This window comes from Aotus nancymaae, unplaced genomic scaffold, assembly GCF_030222135.1.
Source record: "Aotus nancymaae isolate 86718 unplaced genomic scaffold, 86718_ANA_hifiasm-v0.15.2.pri h1tg000059l, whole genome shotgun sequence".
Lineage (NCBI taxonomy): Eukaryota > Metazoa > Chordata > Mammalia > Primates > Aotidae > Aotus > Aotus nancymaae.
The window spans coordinates 50,107,837-50,124,501 of record NW_026988473.1 but is presented as its reverse complement, the minus strand read 5'-3'; the positions used below and the strand labels follow the sequence as shown (position 1 = coordinate 50,124,501).

Here is a 16,665-nt window from a genome sequence, read left to right as displayed (position 1 = left end):
CCTGGCTAATTTTAGTACTTTTTTTTTTTTTTTTTTTTTTGAGACGGAGTTTCGCTCTTGTTACCCAGGCTGGAGTGTAATGGCGCGATCTCGGCTCACCGCAACCTCCGCCTCCCGGGTTCAGGTGATTCTTCCTGCCTCGGCCTCCCGAGTAGCTGGGATTACAGGCATGCGCCACTATGCCCAGCTAATTTTTTGTATTTTTAGTAGAGACGGTGTTTCACCATGTTGCCCAGGATGGTCTCGATCTCTTGACCTCGTGATCCACCCGCCTTGGCCTCTCAAAGTGCTGGGATTACAGGCGTGAGCCACCGCGCCTGGCCTAATTTTAGTACTTTTAGTAGAGACGAGGTTTTACCACGTTGGCCAGGTTGGTCTCGAACTCCTGACCTCAGATGATCCACTCGCCTCAGCCTCCCAAAGTGCTGGGATTACAGGCATGTACCACCTCACCTAGTCTACTTACTATGTTTTTAAGGGAATTCAGCATTATACAGGGGTGAGAGGAAGAGTCTAAGATTCTGTGACTCCATTGTGAGACAGTGGGACTTTACAGTTGAGATATCTGGGGCCAGGTGCTTTCTGACACCTATAATCCCAGCACTTTGGGAAGCCCAGGTGGGAGGACTGCTTCAGGCCAGGAGTTCAAGACCAGCTTGGGCAACATAGTGAGCATCATACTGCCTCAAAAAGTATTTTAAAAATTTAACTGGGTATGGTGGCATACACCTGTAGTCATAGCTCCTTGGGAGCTTGAGGCAGGAGGACTGCTCAAGCCCAGGAGTTTGAGGCTGCAGTTAGTTATGATACTTCCACTGCACTCCACCCTGGGCAACAAAGTGAGACCCTGTCTTAAAAAAAAAAAATCTTGCCAGGTGCGGTGGCTCATGCCTATAATCCCAGCACTTTGGGAGGCCGAGGCAGGCAGCTCACGAGATCAGGAATTCGAGTCCAGCCTGACCAACATGGTGAAACCCCGTCTCTACTAAAAATACAAAAATTATCTGGGCGTGGTGGCATGTGCCTGTAATGCCAGCTACTCAGGAGGCTGAGGCAGGAGAATTGCTTGAACCCAGGACACAGAGTTTGGGGTGAGCTGAGATCGCGCCACTGCACTCCAGCCTGGGTGACAGAGCAAGACTCCAGCTCAAAAAAAAAAAAAAAAAAAAAAAAAAAAAAAAAAAATCTGGTCTGTAATTTCCTCTGCAAGGTGAAACAATCTCACATAAACTTCCAGAGAACAAAGTGGATGACCTTTGGAGCTTAAAAGAACAAAAACTCAGCCTTTCTCTATTTCTTCATGCCAGCAGCTACCTGGATATCATCATGTCTTATCCTCCAAACCAGTGTTTCAGAGGACAGTAGCAAAAATAAAAGGCCCTGGAGTTCCTTGGGTCTGGAATCACTTCTCCTTAACTATCTATACTTCTGTGATTGATCGATCTTTCTGACCTGCAAATCTGGAGTATCATGGAATACTACCAGGGCTGACTCATCATTTAGACATGCTCTCCTTACCTCCTAATGCTCCCAAACTTATCAATGTATATGACATCAGCAATTATTATACTTCTTGTCCCACGAGACTAAGCTCATCTGTCATCATGCTAGTAATAAGTTTGACCATTCATTCAGAAGAGGGTAATCGACAACAATTTGAACCATAATTAGTTGATTTAAAGTATCAGCTATCTAGAAAAATGTTTTCTGCTTTTAAGCTTGCATCAGTGCTCAGTTATAAAATCAATCTTACTAACCTCCTCGAGCAAAGCTATTGGATGGGTTTACATCCAAATGTCCTGGCACTACCTGCTTAAGCACAGTGGACATTCTTGAAGTCCTCCTTTCAGTCCCTAAAGTCAGCCAAAAAGAAGAACAAAAATCATGTTGTTTGGGTTAACATTACTCAAATGACAAAAAGTTATCTTCATGTGTAGCATGTTTAATTGCTGCCAAACACTGTACTTTTAAGTACCAAAAGCTTTATTAGAGATAACAAGGCAATGTTGTTATTAATCAGAGATAACATAACACACATTTGCAAGATTATAGAGTTAGGTTTGGCAAGTGCAATCAGAATTTAATGATAAATGGAGCAAGGCATGCATGGTGTTACTTTACAAGAAAAGCCACTTTCTGCTTATGTTGAGCTAATTCAAATAGCTGATTAAGCCAAAGAGACCAACTTCTCAAGTCACATGCTCCTGTGTCTAACACATTAGGGTTACCTCTACATGAACCCTTTGGGGTTCCATCACATGATAACTGAAACAGAATATTAGTACAAGTCTTAATGGCTTCATCCAAATCCAGTGAAAACAAACTGTACTGAAAATTTTAATAGGCTGCAGAAATTTTGCAAATTTCAAGCTTATACAAGATGATTTTAATAAATACACATTTAACAAACATGTTCAACTTACATATTTCACATAATAATATTTTAAAGTCTATGAAAGACAAATATGGGGAAAAAAGGTTGATACTTAAATTCCCCACATCCTCTCTTATTACACTTTTAAAAAGGAAATAACTGGGCTGGGTGTGGTGGCTCACACCTGTAATCCCAATACTTTGGGAGGCTGGGTGGGAAGACTGCTTGAGCCCAGGAGTTTGAGACCAGACTGGGCAACATAGTGAGATCCCATCTCTAAAAAACAAAAAAAGAAATAACTGAATCTCTAAATTTAGTTACTATTTACTAGACATTAATAGTGGCATATTTCTAAGTAAAAGGAGCTAAACTTAGGGTAAAACTTTTAAGTCTCAAGTCTTGGTGAAGGTACAGTATAACAAATAACAAATAATGGGACAAATAACCCTAGGAACAGGGCTGACCTTTCATTAGTAGCTGTCAAGAAGAGAAGCATTATCAAATCTTACCTGGAGACAGAGCAAGGGCTGGCCTGACAGTAAGAGTGTTGTTGCCTCTGAGTTTCTGATGCACAGAAACAGCATTCAGTAAGGCTTGCAAGTACTTCTCTTGTTCTATGCTACTGGAAGATTCTAAAGAGGAGGTAGGAGCTATAAAAGGAAAATATGTTGAATAAAATAAATTGTCTCTGTGTTTAAAAAAACAAGTATCTATCCTATCTATCTATCTATCTATATATGCTTATTTTTCTCTATACAATCTTCAAGTTACCACACCCAAATATAGAAACCAGCCCCACTAAAATTGCCAGTCTATTAAATGGCTAATCCTCCACTGTAATGCTGGTTTTACCGTACCAACTTCTTAATTGCCATTATCCTTCCAGAAAGAGCCCAGGTCTGGAAAACAGCACAGGGCTATCCTTCCAAGCATAGGTTAGGCTTGGAAGCACAGGGCATAGCTTCTCATTGTCCAAGCAACTCAAAATGAAGTCACAAACAACAACTCCTCGATGACATCCCCAACCATCCTGGCCAGGTTATTGTTTGAGAGTGGGTTCCCTTGACATCCCAGAATGGGTAGAGGTGAGAACTTTCCAATACCACTAACTTTATTTCAATTGTGCCACACAGACCCACAGGGGACATGAGCCTCTAAGGATTTGTAGAGGGAAGAGTGGAAGAAGATGGGGAGAAGACAGGAGCAACTACTGCCAGATTCCCTGGACCTTCTAAAAAAGGAGCAAAAAGTATTCACAGATGGAAACAATTGTGAGAGCAATTCTGGGTTGATGGGCATATGAGCCTGGTTTGCCTCAAACAAAACAGAATCACTGAAATCAGCCCAGATGCTTTAAAGAGGCATAGGGACGGACTCGCTACAAGGACAATAGATACTTATAAAATTTCTTACAAACTGAATAGAAAATAATTAGCATTATTGTATTTTATCAACTTTAATATGTCATCAATTCTAAGATGCACTATTTTATTGCCTAACAATAAAAATTGCCTATCAATAAAAAACGTTGCCATTTAAACCATGACACTATTCTTTCTGATCACATGAATTTTAAGATGCATTGCAATTTCAAAGCTATTAGTTGTGAGCAAATGTGTGAATTGAATATGAAATATAATAAATTTAGATTAAAAAATCAGCAACCAGTGGAATAAGTATCAATTTTTTTGCAACTAAAAGCTCAGTGATACGCTTATTGGTGTTCCTAAAATGATTCACTAATTTTACATAACTTACATATTTTATTATTTCACCTATTTGAGACAGGGTCTCATTCTTTCACTCAGGCTGGAGTGCAGTGGCGTGATCATGACTCAATACAGCCTTTACCTCGTGGGCTCAAGCGATCCTCCCACCTCAGCTTCCTGAATAGCTAGGACTACAGGAGTGTGCCACCATGCCCAGCTAATTTTTGTATTTTTCTGTAGAGATGGGGTTTTGCCACGTTGCCGAGGCTTGTCTTGAACTCCTTGGCTTAAGCGATCCTCCCACCTTGGCCTTACAAGTAGCTGAGACTACAGGCATTAGCCATTGCACCTGGCCTCTTCTTAAGTTCTAATATACCCACCAAGTGGCTTGGGAGCACACCGGATTTCAGAGGAGAAACAGTTAAAAGCCAATTGCCTTCAATTACGCCAATAGTGAGACTCTAAGGCAGGTGGAACACTGCAGCATTATATACGTGCTGCCCTCAGTCAACGTAATGATCAAAGACATTGGCTGACTTTCAAAAAGTACATGGTTCTACCTGCTAAACCACAGATTCTGAGTTTACCATATTTCCAAAGGTGAAAGAATGCAGCCATCCCTAAGCTGGATCTGACATCTTAGTGGCCCACTGTTTAATTTTTTTTTTGAGCATCTATTATGAGGCAGAAGCGATGAGAAAGGTCAGCAAAAATAGCTCCTGAGTTCAAGACCTCAGACATGGTATTCACAAGTATCCTCAGAAAATGGGACAGCTGTACTTATTATTTCGCGAGCTTCCTGAAAACCTCTTTGCTTTTTGGGCATTTGGGGTCATTAGTTTGGGGTCATTAGTTTGCTGCCTTGTGTGTGCATATGACTTGTAAAAATGAGGCTGTGTATTTTAGATTACATGGCACAGAATCTCTTCTTGCCTCTGAAGCTGTTAAATGTATTTGGATGCTTCCCAAGAGAAAGAAAAAAGATTTGTATAATCTAGTTTCCATCTGTGGATACTCTGGTTTGCTGGAACAAAAACTGCCTAGAACCAAACTTTATTATATTAATTTCTATTAAAATCCAAGTACAGACCAGACATATTAAGATGCCAAATTCAATGTGTAGCTTCACACTACCAAATATAGTTCCTGTTTAAGCTGTACATGTCGTATGTACCAAAGTGGAAAAGTTTGTGTGTGAGACAAGACTTGATGAAAAGGCACCATTTCCAGATGTTACTTCCTTTATTTTTAGTAATACCCTTAAGTGAACGGGTGGTAACTGCTGTAGAGAGATGCTTACCAGCCTGAGGGGAGTTCTGAGATTTGAAAAGACCAACGACTCCCTTCCCATGGAATCCTCCAGATCGGAGGAGCAGAGTACCACTTCTTGAGTTCTTCCAACATACAACAGGCAGGCGATTGTGTCGATAGCAGCGGGCTACTCTCGGTAAACTACTGTCCTGTACAGCTTGAGGTACAACTAAAAGGCCAGGATAGCTTCAGAGACACAGAAGGGAGAAGGGAATGATTGGGGGAAGGAACAGAGGGGAAGAGAAGGGGAAAGAAATGTGAGAAGACGGAGAGAGAATATAAGAATATGAATATGAATATCATAATAGTTTTCTAAGATTCAGAAACATTAGTTGAAGGATAAGATATATTTATTCCCATAATCCCAGCACTTTGGGAGGCTGAGGCGGGTGGATCACGAGGTCAAGAGATCGAGACCATCCTGGTCAACATGGTGAAACACCGTCTCTACTAAAAATACAAAAAATTAGCTGGGCACGGTGGTGCGTGCCTGTAATCCCAGCTACTCAGGAGGCTGAGGCAGGAGAATTGCCTGAACCCAGGAGGCGGAGGTTGTGGTGAGCCGAGATCATGCCATTGCACTCCAGCCTGGGTAACAAGAGCGAAACTCTGTTTCAAAAAAAAAAAAAAAAAGATATATTTATTTTTAAATTTTATTTTTATTTTTGTAGTGACAGGGTCTCATTTAGTTGCCCAGACTGGTCTCAAACTCCTGGGCTCAAGTGATCCTCCTGCCTCAGCCTCCCAGTGTTGGAATTCTGGGTATGAGCCATTGTGCCTGGCCAACATATTTCAAATATGGAATTTAGTTTCAACTCCTGAATTCTTCAGGGATTGAGAAGAAAATCCCTAGATGGTGAAAATAGCTAACTCATCCACTGATCTGTAGTCTTTTTTGAAGAGTTCTTTTCAGTGATATTGCAGAATTCTGCTGAATAAGCTTAGAAAATAAAAATACTATGTAGAATTATTTAAAAGTCCTCTGTTGAACTATTTCCCTTGCCTTACAATAAGATTAGCAGATTAATATCAACTTTATAAGAATGACAAGTCAAACTGTCAACAATTCAGAGATCACTGAGATGACAGCAGAGGACAGAGTATGCCAATATTAGACTACCTGAGATGGTGAAAGGCCTAAAAACCAAAACCAAATTATTTTTGGCATGAGAACATATGTTCAAATATCAAATGAGTTTAATTAGTTAATAACATTACATGTTGATACTTATTTTAAAAGATTAGCTTATAAAGATACAGGATATGATGCTGGGAAAATAACATATAAAAGTACATATAGATTAATAATAAATGCAAGAAGATAGTCGGGTTTTGGAGTAATTTCTTTTTTTTAGTTTACTTAGAAATATTACACTAAACAGATTTTAAATTTATAAACTCCTAACCACTAATCCTGTATCTTTTTTTTTGGTGATTTTTAAATTTTGGTAAAATATACCTAATATAAAATTTACCATGCTATCCTTTTCTAAGTGTACAAACCAGTGGCATTTAGTACTTTCACAATGATGTGCAACTATCACCACTATCCAATTCCAGAACTTCTTTTCCCTTTTCTTGATAAGAACCAGAGCTGAGAAGAGGGAGAGGAAATCCAGTTTAAGGTCACATAAATCATAACCTTCAACTGCCTTACTGAATGCCAAATTAACTTTCCATACTTAACTAATGATACTTTGGAAGCATTCTGAACGTCTAAGGCTTTGGTGTGCTAGGAAGTTGCGGCCTGAATTTTTCTAATACCACAAACTGATGAAAAGACCAAGCTACAGACATAGTTAATCACTCATGAAGACTGACAAGGCAGTTCCATAATTAGGACCCTCTATCTGCACTTGAATAACGTTTTTCCCCAACTTGCTTCCAGATACAATGTGTATTAGATAAGGGAGTAATGTTTAATGTCTCCAGGAGCTGCTTCAATCACTCCTTCCCTCCCTGCCCCCTGTAGTGGCCCATCTCCTCCTTCCACTGTGAATGAGCACCACACACAGACCATGCTCTGTTACATACAAGATCTATGGCTCTCTCCTGCTACCAGACACAGGCTTTCATGACAGCTGGATAGGCCCTAGTGCTGGGGCAAATAGTGTTGAACCTAAAGACCAATAGAAGCGACTCTCAGTACCAGTCTCATTTTGTAATGAAAGATATCAATTTCCCTGCCACCCATTCTAACCCACTACTCAGAGCCTTCAGTTCTGGGCTCCACAGTTGACTCTCAAGAGTTAGACTAGGCTTCAGAAGCTTCTGTGGAAACTTTAATTCGAGCATAATTCACATACAAATGCTCAAAACCTAGGTGATGTCACTACCACCTAGGTCAAGAAATGGACCACTACAAGCATCCAAGAACTTGTATTTCCTCCCAGTCACTAGTATCCCCTCTTCCTTAAGGATTACCACTATCCTGCCTGGCATGGTGGCTTACACCTGCAATCCCAGCATGCTGGGAGGCCAAGCTGGGAGGATTGCTAGAGCCTAGGAGTTCAAGACCAGCCTGGGCAACATAGTGAGACCTCTTCTCTACATACATACATACATACATAAAAGAAGAAGAAAACCAGCCAGGTTTGGCGGCATGTGCCTAGTCCAAGCTACTCGGGAAGCTGAAGTGGAAGGATCACCTGAGCCAGGGAGGTTGAGGCTCCAGTAAGTTGAAATTGCATCACTGCACTCTGGCCTGGGAGACAGACCAAGACCTTGTCTCAAAAAAAAAAAAAAATTACTACTATCCTGACTGCTAACAATGTGGGTGAGTTTTGCTTCTTTTTGAATGCTAGATAAAGGGAATCAACAGAATTTATTATTTCATGTTTGGCTTCTTTTGCTCAATATTATGTTTATGAGATCCATCGTGTTATTGTACTGACCTGTAGTTTGTTCATTTTCATTACTGTATAGTATTTCATTGTGTGAGTATAATGCTATTTATCTATTCTCTTGTTGATTTTGAGTAGTTTCTAGTTTTTAATTATTAATAATGTTGCCATGAACATTTTTGTAGATGTCTTTTGGAGCACATATGTATTTCTGTTAGAAATTCTACTCCACATAAGAGGAGAATTTCTAGGTAATAGGTTAAGAATATGTTTAGTAGATGTTTAAATGTTTAGACACCACTAGACAACTTTCCAAAGTCATTTATCCAATTTACAGTCCTATTACGGACGAATAAGAATCCACTTGCTCAGCGTCCTTCCTAGCACTTTGTACTGCTGGTCTATTTTAAATAGTAATCATTTTGGAAGGTATATAGTAGTTTCATTGCAACTTAAATTTTTATTTATCTGAAGACTAATAAGTTGAGCCTCTTTTCAGAATTTTTTTCTCACATGAAATCCTCTTTTGTGAAGTGCCTGTTCAAGTCTCCTGCTGGTTTTTATTGCCTTTTACTCTCTTGATGGTATCTCCTGATGTACAGAAGTTCTACATTTATCAATTAACAACCAACCTATTGTTTTATTGTTCTAACCTTTCACATATAGATCTATAGGCCAATGGGAATTAACTTTTGTAAATGGTATAAGGTAGGGGTCAAGATTAATTTTTCCCAGCATCCTTTATTGAAAAAACATCTTCTATGCACTGTTCTTAAGTGTTACTTTTATCTTAAATCAAGTGTCCACATATCTTGGGCTGTTTCTGTTTAATATATTTCCTATTTTGCTCCATCGGTCTGTTTGTCCATCCTTGTGTCAATCCTATACTGTCTTAATTACTGTAGCTTTACAAAAAGTCTTGACATCCTATAGTATTGTTCTGTAAGACTATCTTGACTACTCTTTGCCTTCTGTATTTTTAGGTAACTTTTAGAATTATCCTTTTAGAATTAACTTTTAGAATTATCCTTTCAGATTAATTAATATTAATATTTTGTAATTAATATTAACATTAATATTTTGCTGAGATTGGAACTTTGTTGATTCTATAGAACAAATACAGGAAAATTCAGTTTTAGAATATTCAATATTCTTATCTAAGAACTTGAAATATGTACTTATTTAGCTCTTTGATGATCTTCAATACTGTTTTAAGTATTCCATGTAGATAGATGTCTTGCACAGGTTATTAGATTCATTCCTAAGTAATGTTTTTTAGTGCTACTGTAAATAGTAGAAATAGTACCAAAATAGCATCAGTTTTTGAAAATTTCATTTTGTAACAATTTGTTTTTAGCATATATGACTAATTATTGTAAATGACCTTGTAATAGTGACCTTATAAAATCCACTTAATAATTTTAAAAGTTTATCTGTAGATTCCTTCAGATTTCCTACATGTGCATTTTGGTCATCTGTGAGTAATGGCAGTTTTATTTCTTTCTTTTCAATCTTTATACCTTTGTTTACTTTTTTAGCCTCTTTGCACTGCCTAAGACCTATAGTACAACACTGAACAGAAATGGTGATAATGGGCATCCTTGTCTGGATTTCAGAGAAAAAGCTTTTAATATTTTATTTATTCTTAAATTTTTTTCTTTTTTTAATTTGTTTTTAAAATAAGTAATTTCTTATGTAGAATTTTTAAGACAGAAGATTAAGGAGCTACTAACTGGTCCACTGTAGACTTCTCTGAGGCCTTTGGGGTGCTACTTGTGGGGAACTCATTCTTACTCTATTTTGCTGAGAGCTTTTTTCTAAAAATCATAAATGTGACAAAGAATACAGAATTTACAGAAATACAAATTTAAAAATAAAAAAAGTGTATTTTGCATTTGCAAAACTTCTTTTCTTTATATAATGAAGTTCTTTTTAATTCTGTTAATGTGGTAAATTACACTGACTGATTTTCAGATGTCAAGCCAGTACTCTATTCCTGTAATAAGCTCCACTTGGTCTTAATAAACTGCTGTGTGAAAAATAAACCTTTTGTCATTATGAACCATCCTTCCTTATTGCTTTTACTTTAAAGTCTACTTTGATATTCATGTAGTGACAACAACTTTTTTTAAAGGTAGTTTTGCATGGCATATTTTATTTTTTCTATCCTTTCACTTTCTACCTTTTTGTATACTTGTATATTAGATATGTCCCTTAAAAGCAGCAGAAACCTTTCTCTCTCTTTTTTCTTTTTTTACGACGAAGTTTCGCTCTGTTGCCCAGGCTGGACTGCAGTGGCATGACCTCGGCTCACTGCAACCTCTGCCTCCTGGGTTTAAGCAATTCTCCTGCCTCAGCCTCCTGAGTAGCTGGGATTACAGGTACCTGCCACCATGCTTGGCGAAAGCAAACCCTATTCTCTTTCTTTGGAGCATTTAGTCAAAAATTAATGCAATTATGGATATAGTTGAATTTAAATCTACCATCTTACTACTTGTTATTTATTCCATTTGTTCTATGTCCCCTTTTTTCCTTTCTTGCCTTCTTTTGGATTATTTTTTATTATTCCATTTCCTTCCTTCTAATAACTTAATAGATATGTATTACTTTTTACCACCATAAATGCTTTATAACAAGTGTTCTATTAAGTCATCTATTAAAATTTTATTTTACTTCTGACAGATTGGAATGATAAATGAGTCTGTTTTCTCAACAGCTGGCATAATTTTGATAGCAAACTTTCCAAACAGCAGGACATAACACCCAACAACATGACTTATCTTCAGAGAAAATCTAGTTAGAATGACAGAGAATTCCAGAAAAATTAATGCATACTCATTGAGTCCCAGTTTTTCAGCACTTCATGCAAAATGTTTATTTGGCCACAATCTCTAACTATATTCCCAACTTGTTTCTCAAGTTTCACATTAGTATTTGTAAAGTTAAATTGTCATTTAAAATGTTATATCTATCTTTAATGGCAACAGGGTTGAAAACAACAGTAACATGAAGAGAACTTTCTAAAATATGTACAAAGCTTACATTTACAAAGTGCTTTCAGAGCTGTTTAATTAAAATAGGAATTTATAAATGCAAAGAAAACAACTTACCTGGAGATGAAAATGACTAAATTTATGGATGGTGAAAATGTAGTTTTAGAAAATATATATTTACATATAGTAAAGCATGGAATAGGGCTCAACATATTTGAAAAATAGTGAGAGATGACAAGAACAGAAAAAAAGTCTCTTCATTTACATCCTTTAAATAATATTTCCTTGGAAATACTCTAATTAGATCACATAAGAAAGCCTTGCCTACACCTGGGTCAGCAAATTATAGCCTGTGGGCCAAAACTGGCCATGCCCACTCATTTCCTTACTGTCTGTGGCTGCTTCTGTGGCACAGCTGAATAGCAGCAACAAGAGACTATGGCTCACAAACTGAAAACATTTACCAACTGACCCTTTATAGAAAGAGTTTGTGGCTCCCCAGCCTACAAAAGACTTTCACGTCTTCTATCGGCCTGGGTAAATCCTATTCTTACTTCAAATTATCTTTAGTCATGCTAGAAAGAAGCAAACTGGGAAGAGAAAGATAAGAGAAATTCATAAAGGGAGCAAGTATTTTACCTTTCACCTTTTCACCTACTAGAGGTACTTTTCAGTAAGGTAATTGTTCTGAGAATGCCAGTGAGATGCTTGCTCATATCCTAGAGACCTTGTTCTTATTTTCAGGCATTTTTATCTATCTCTGGGCTACGGATGCAAATGGCCTATTAAAGATTCAAATTAGAAGAAAGGAAAGAAGACCTCTCTTTGGAGCCCACAGACACACTTACCTCCGGCAGAGTGAATACATCCTGTTAGAGGCAGTAATTCGAAAATACTCTGGTCTTGAACGGGAAGAGCTGCCACTAATGGTTCCTAAACCTAAACGCTGATAGTCTCTGAAACAAGCTTTTTCTACCAACTGTTCCATTGTAGACTTCTCTGAGGCCTTCAGGGTGGTACTTGTGGGGAGCTCACTCTCATCTGAAACTGGGATGATAGACAGATATTGAAGAAACGATTAGCTCAAAGCAAAGGATTAAAAACTTCCTTTTGGGCCGGGGGCGGTGACTCATGCCTGTAATCCCAGAGCTATGGGAGGCGGAGGCGGTCGGATCACGAGATTAGGAGTTCGAGATCAGCCTGGTCAACATGGTAAAATGCCGTCTCTACTAAAAATACAAAAGATTAGCCAGGTGTGGTAGCACGGCCCTGTAATTCCAGCTACTCGGGAGGCTGAGGCAGGAGAATTGCTTGAACCCAGGAGGTGGAGGTTGCAATAAGCCAAGACCATGCCACTGCACTCCAGCCTGGGCAACAGAGCGAGACTCCATCTCAAAACAACAACAACAACAACAACAACAACAACAACAAACTTCCTTTTGAAGAAGACCCACTAAGACAGGTTTATATTAGGATGACAAATATTATGTATATCACAACTTAAATCACGTAACTTCTGTGAGGAATCACACTTAAATAAACATAAACGAAACTAGAATGAATAGTCAAGAAATAAAATAACATTAATTCAACTAAAAATGTCAGGAAAATAATACCATTTAAATAATTTCTAAAAACAATATAATTTTGAATTCATTACCTACACTTTCTGTTTCATTCAGGCTTGCTCATTGTCAAATTGCAGTGATTTCTATTTAGGATTCTACAAAAAGCACTCAAAGTTTGTCAGAGGCTAACTCATCAGTAAAATTTATGTTTTATATAATCACTATACAAACTCATCATCCAGATTTCAGTTTACTTTTCAGACCATAAACTTTTATTAGAAATTTCTGGATTAACCAGAAGTTAACTAGAAGGAAAAAGAACCTATTTCCTCAGAGAGGCATAAATAAGTTATACTTTTTTCCTGGAAATATTTTTGTTAGAGGATGTGGTATACATGGGAAACCCCCTTGCAGTTTTGCAATCACAGGTTACAAATGAGAAGAAAGGAAAGAAGACATCTCTTTGGAGCCCTTTATGATTTTAGAATAATCAAGTATTTTAGGGAGGCTTTTTTTTTTTAGGGAGGGTTTTTTTTAAAGAACATTCTTCCTAATTGGTACTGCGTGTTCTAACTGAAAAAAAAATTTCATGTTAAAAACTGTCCTAATTTACTTCCCCATTTATTTTGAAAGTAAGAGACATCAAATCACGCTTTCAAAGTTTTTGAAAATTACTCATATACTTTTATGCCCTAAGTGCATGCAAAAAATAAATAAATAAAAAGAAAAAAAGAAAATTACCCAAAGTACTAATGTGCAGGCGAAAATATGGCCTTCTTTCATTAAAATATATTTTTAAAAAGCAAAAAATCAACACGTAAGTGTCTCAATTTGTGAACTTCAATTTGTGTTTCAATTTGTGAATTTCACAATACAGTATAATCAGGTATCAATTTTATGTGTTGGTCTTTTATTTTCAGAGGAGCAAAGAACATTATATAATTTGGTCTTTTAGTAGAATAATTGTCATAGAATAATAGGTTTTTTTCCATGAAATAATAAAAGAATTGAGTTAGAGAAGTCAATAGTGATAGGTAGCAATATTTTTATGGTTTGACATGAGCTGTGAAAAGACCAGGGTTTCAACAAATGCTTATTTCAGTAATGCAATGGTGGGTATTTTCTTTGCCCCAAGCTTTTGTATGTACATTCTCACCCAGGGCATGCATACACATACACAAAATCACATAGGTTCTTTTCTTTCTTTTTTTTGAGACAGAGTCTCGCTCTGTCACCCAGGCTGGAGTGCAGTGGTGTGATCTTGGCTCACTGCAACCTTCTCTTCCCAGGTTCAAGCAATTCTCATGCCTCAGTCTCCTCAGCAGCTGGGACTACAGGTGCTCACCACCACACTTGGCTAATTTTTTGTATTTTTAGTAGAGAAAGGGTTTTGCCATGTTGGCCAGGTTAGTCCCGAACTCCTGGCCTCAAGTGATCTGCCTGCCTCAGCCTCCCAAAGTGCTGGGCTTACAGGCATGAGCCACTGTGCCCAGCCCACATAAGTTCTTTATCCCAGCAACTGAAATGGAGACCTGTTAGCTAGTGCTCTCTCTAAAGATGAGGTTTCTTTCTTTCTCTTTTTGGAGATGGAGTTTTGCTCTTGTTGCCCAGGCTGGAGTGCAATGGCATGATCTTGGCTCACCATAACCTCCGCCTCCCATGTTCAAATGATTCTCCTGCCTCAGCCTCCCAAGTAGCTGGGATTACAGGCATGCGCCACCATGCCTGGCTAATTTTTTGAATTTTCAGTAGAGATGGGGTTTTTCCATGTTGGTCAGGCTGGTCTCAAACTCCCGACCTCAGGTGATCTGCTGGCCTCAGCCTCCCAAAGTGCTGAGATTACAGACATGAGCCACCAGGCCCAGCGAGGTTTCTTTCTTAACATGTTGTTGTTGTTAGCAGTAGTTCTTGAATAACTACCGGTGACTGATTCTAAGAATATGAGGTGGGGAAAAAAGGGTGTCATGGCATTTTCCCTCCCATTATATTAGCTTCTCTATAGTGCTGATTTAATAGTGTATTTGATACTGAGTTAAGAATGGGAAACAGTTTGCAGTAACTTTCTGCCTCTATTTTCCCCACTGAGAGGTATTGTAGCTGTTCTTTCAAATATTTAGCAAGTATTTTTTCTTATGACCTAAGTATTCTTTAATCTTGGGTCCTCCATTTTGATTAAGAGAACCAACAATGTTCTTAACAAAAACTGAAATCTTCAGCTTGAAATGTTCAATGTCCTTAAGTTAAATTCTTGTTCTAGAAGAATAAGATAGAGGGGACTACCTACACGGAAGTTTCCCAGGCAGCGAGGTTTCCTTCTTTCTTCTTTTAATGAGACCTACATAAAACTGGCTGATTAGCTATACGGATTTAGTAAAGAAGTACAATTTAACAAAATGTTACCTGAACAATGGAATACTGGGAAAATAATTTTTCCCCAGTTCTAAGAAGCTGGTAAGTGCTTCTGTCTTCTCATGAGATCTAGGCTTTTGTGAATCAAGATTTAAGTGCAACTACATCTTACTGTCTTATTCATATAAGAAATAAAATTGAATAACGAAGGAAATTCGAGTTCTCACATACCAGATACATCATCATCTTCATTCCATCCAGGACGATTTACTCTTTCTTCCACAATTGTCCCTGTCTTCTTCTTCAGTAAATACTGTCGCCCAATTGTCATTTTCCCTGCCCTTTTGGCACCTTTCACAATTGTTTTTGAGAAGGTGCTACAAGTCATAAAACCAAAAAGAATGTCCACTTAATATAAAAGCACTACTTGTACTGTTGACACCTACTTAGCTCAAATTGTTTTTTCACCTTTCCCACAGCCACTACTGGTCCAGACTTTTGTTAAGCCTCTCCTTCTTTAGGTTACTTTTAATATGGCAGTAGATGAATTTCCTATAAGATACCATTGTCATCAGGATACTGTTTTAGGCAAAACGTGCAGGAAAACATAAAGTGACACGCAAACTATTTATCACCCCAAAGCTAAACTCCTTGGTTTGGCTTTTTGGTCAAGCCTCCCCTGAACCCAGTCTGGTTATCCCCATGCCACTGTCCCCACCACAGTTCCCACGAAGCATGCTTGCTGGAGTCCTCCTACATGGAAACCCAGCCTGCGCCCTTCTCTACTCACTCAAACTCTCTTTCTACCAACTCACAGGCCTTTCTCTGAGATCATATGACTTTTATAGTTGGCAACACATATGCTTATTTCTTAACTGTTTTAAGTGTGTATATGTGATGTCCTGCCTCTAATTAGCTGTAAACCTTCTGAAGCATAAAAAAATATATAATTCCCCTTTTTTAAGAGGAGAAAAGTAAGAAATCAGAAATTTGAGTACCCTTTTGAGAATCAACTTTAAAAAGGGAAACTAGGATGTAAATCACTTGGACCTAAAAGTACGTTATTTATTCAATTTACCCCTTCTTGCTGATGGAAAATATAGGCAATCCAGAGAATTATTAACAGAGAACCTATCTCCTGACTAATCAGATGGAGGTGAAGATTCTGAAGACTGTCCTTGATTATATTCTTCTCTATGACAAAGAACTCTGTTGGTGTTTTCTTGCCATTCAGTAAAAAGTGATAAGGCTTCTTTTACTGTCAAATAGTTTCACCAGACTCTGTCTTTAGTTTAGTTGTCTGCAATGTAAACCTGAAGGTTATAAAACAAGTTTGAGATAACTGCTGGGGATCATAAAATACTGATATTTCCTAAATTAAACCTACTGTAAATCACTTGTGTAGCTTTTATTTTTATTAGTGGGCTTTCTGGTAAAAACTGGAAAGCCTGTTAGACAAATTCTAAAAGAGCTGTAACACTAGGTGTAACTTAAGCTCAATGGGATTTTTGAAATTAT

At 37.9% G+C, this 16,665-nt stretch overlaps 1 protein-coding gene and 1 non-coding gene across 5 annotated transcripts in view; both read right to left on the bottom strand.

Annotated features, from left to right (window-relative positions):
• The window catches only part of SBF2 (SET binding factor 2), a 472,399-nt gene that overhangs the window by 49,468 nt on the left and 406,266 nt on the right, over nucleotides 1-16,665 (bottom strand). For 3 of the 4 annotated variants that reach the window (XR_010338354.1, XM_012456679.3, XM_012456682.3), the window contains exons 25-29: nucleotides 15,379-15,524; nucleotides 12,079-12,277; nucleotides 5,384-5,580; nucleotides 2,884-3,024; nucleotides 1,758-1,853 (exon numbers count right to left, since the gene is read on the bottom strand). Coding sequence is in view for 3 of the 4 variants with exons in the window: in XM_012456679.3 (XP_012312102.1) it covers nucleotides 1,758-1,853; nucleotides 2,884-3,024; nucleotides 5,384-5,580; nucleotides 12,079-12,277; nucleotides 15,379-15,524 (779 nt within the window). In the remaining variant the exon portion in view is untranslated. The remainder of the gene's footprint in view (nucleotides 1-1,757; nucleotides 1,854-2,883; nucleotides 3,025-5,383; nucleotides 5,581-12,078; nucleotides 12,278-15,378; nucleotides 15,525-16,665) is intronic. The other variant, XM_012456680.3, reaches the window with a different exon arrangement.
• Nucleotides 16,568-16,629, bottom strand: LOC135270288 (U7 small nuclear RNA). Its single transcript, XR_010338449.1, has one exon. It is a non-coding gene; the product is annotated as a U7 small nuclear RNA (small nuclear RNA).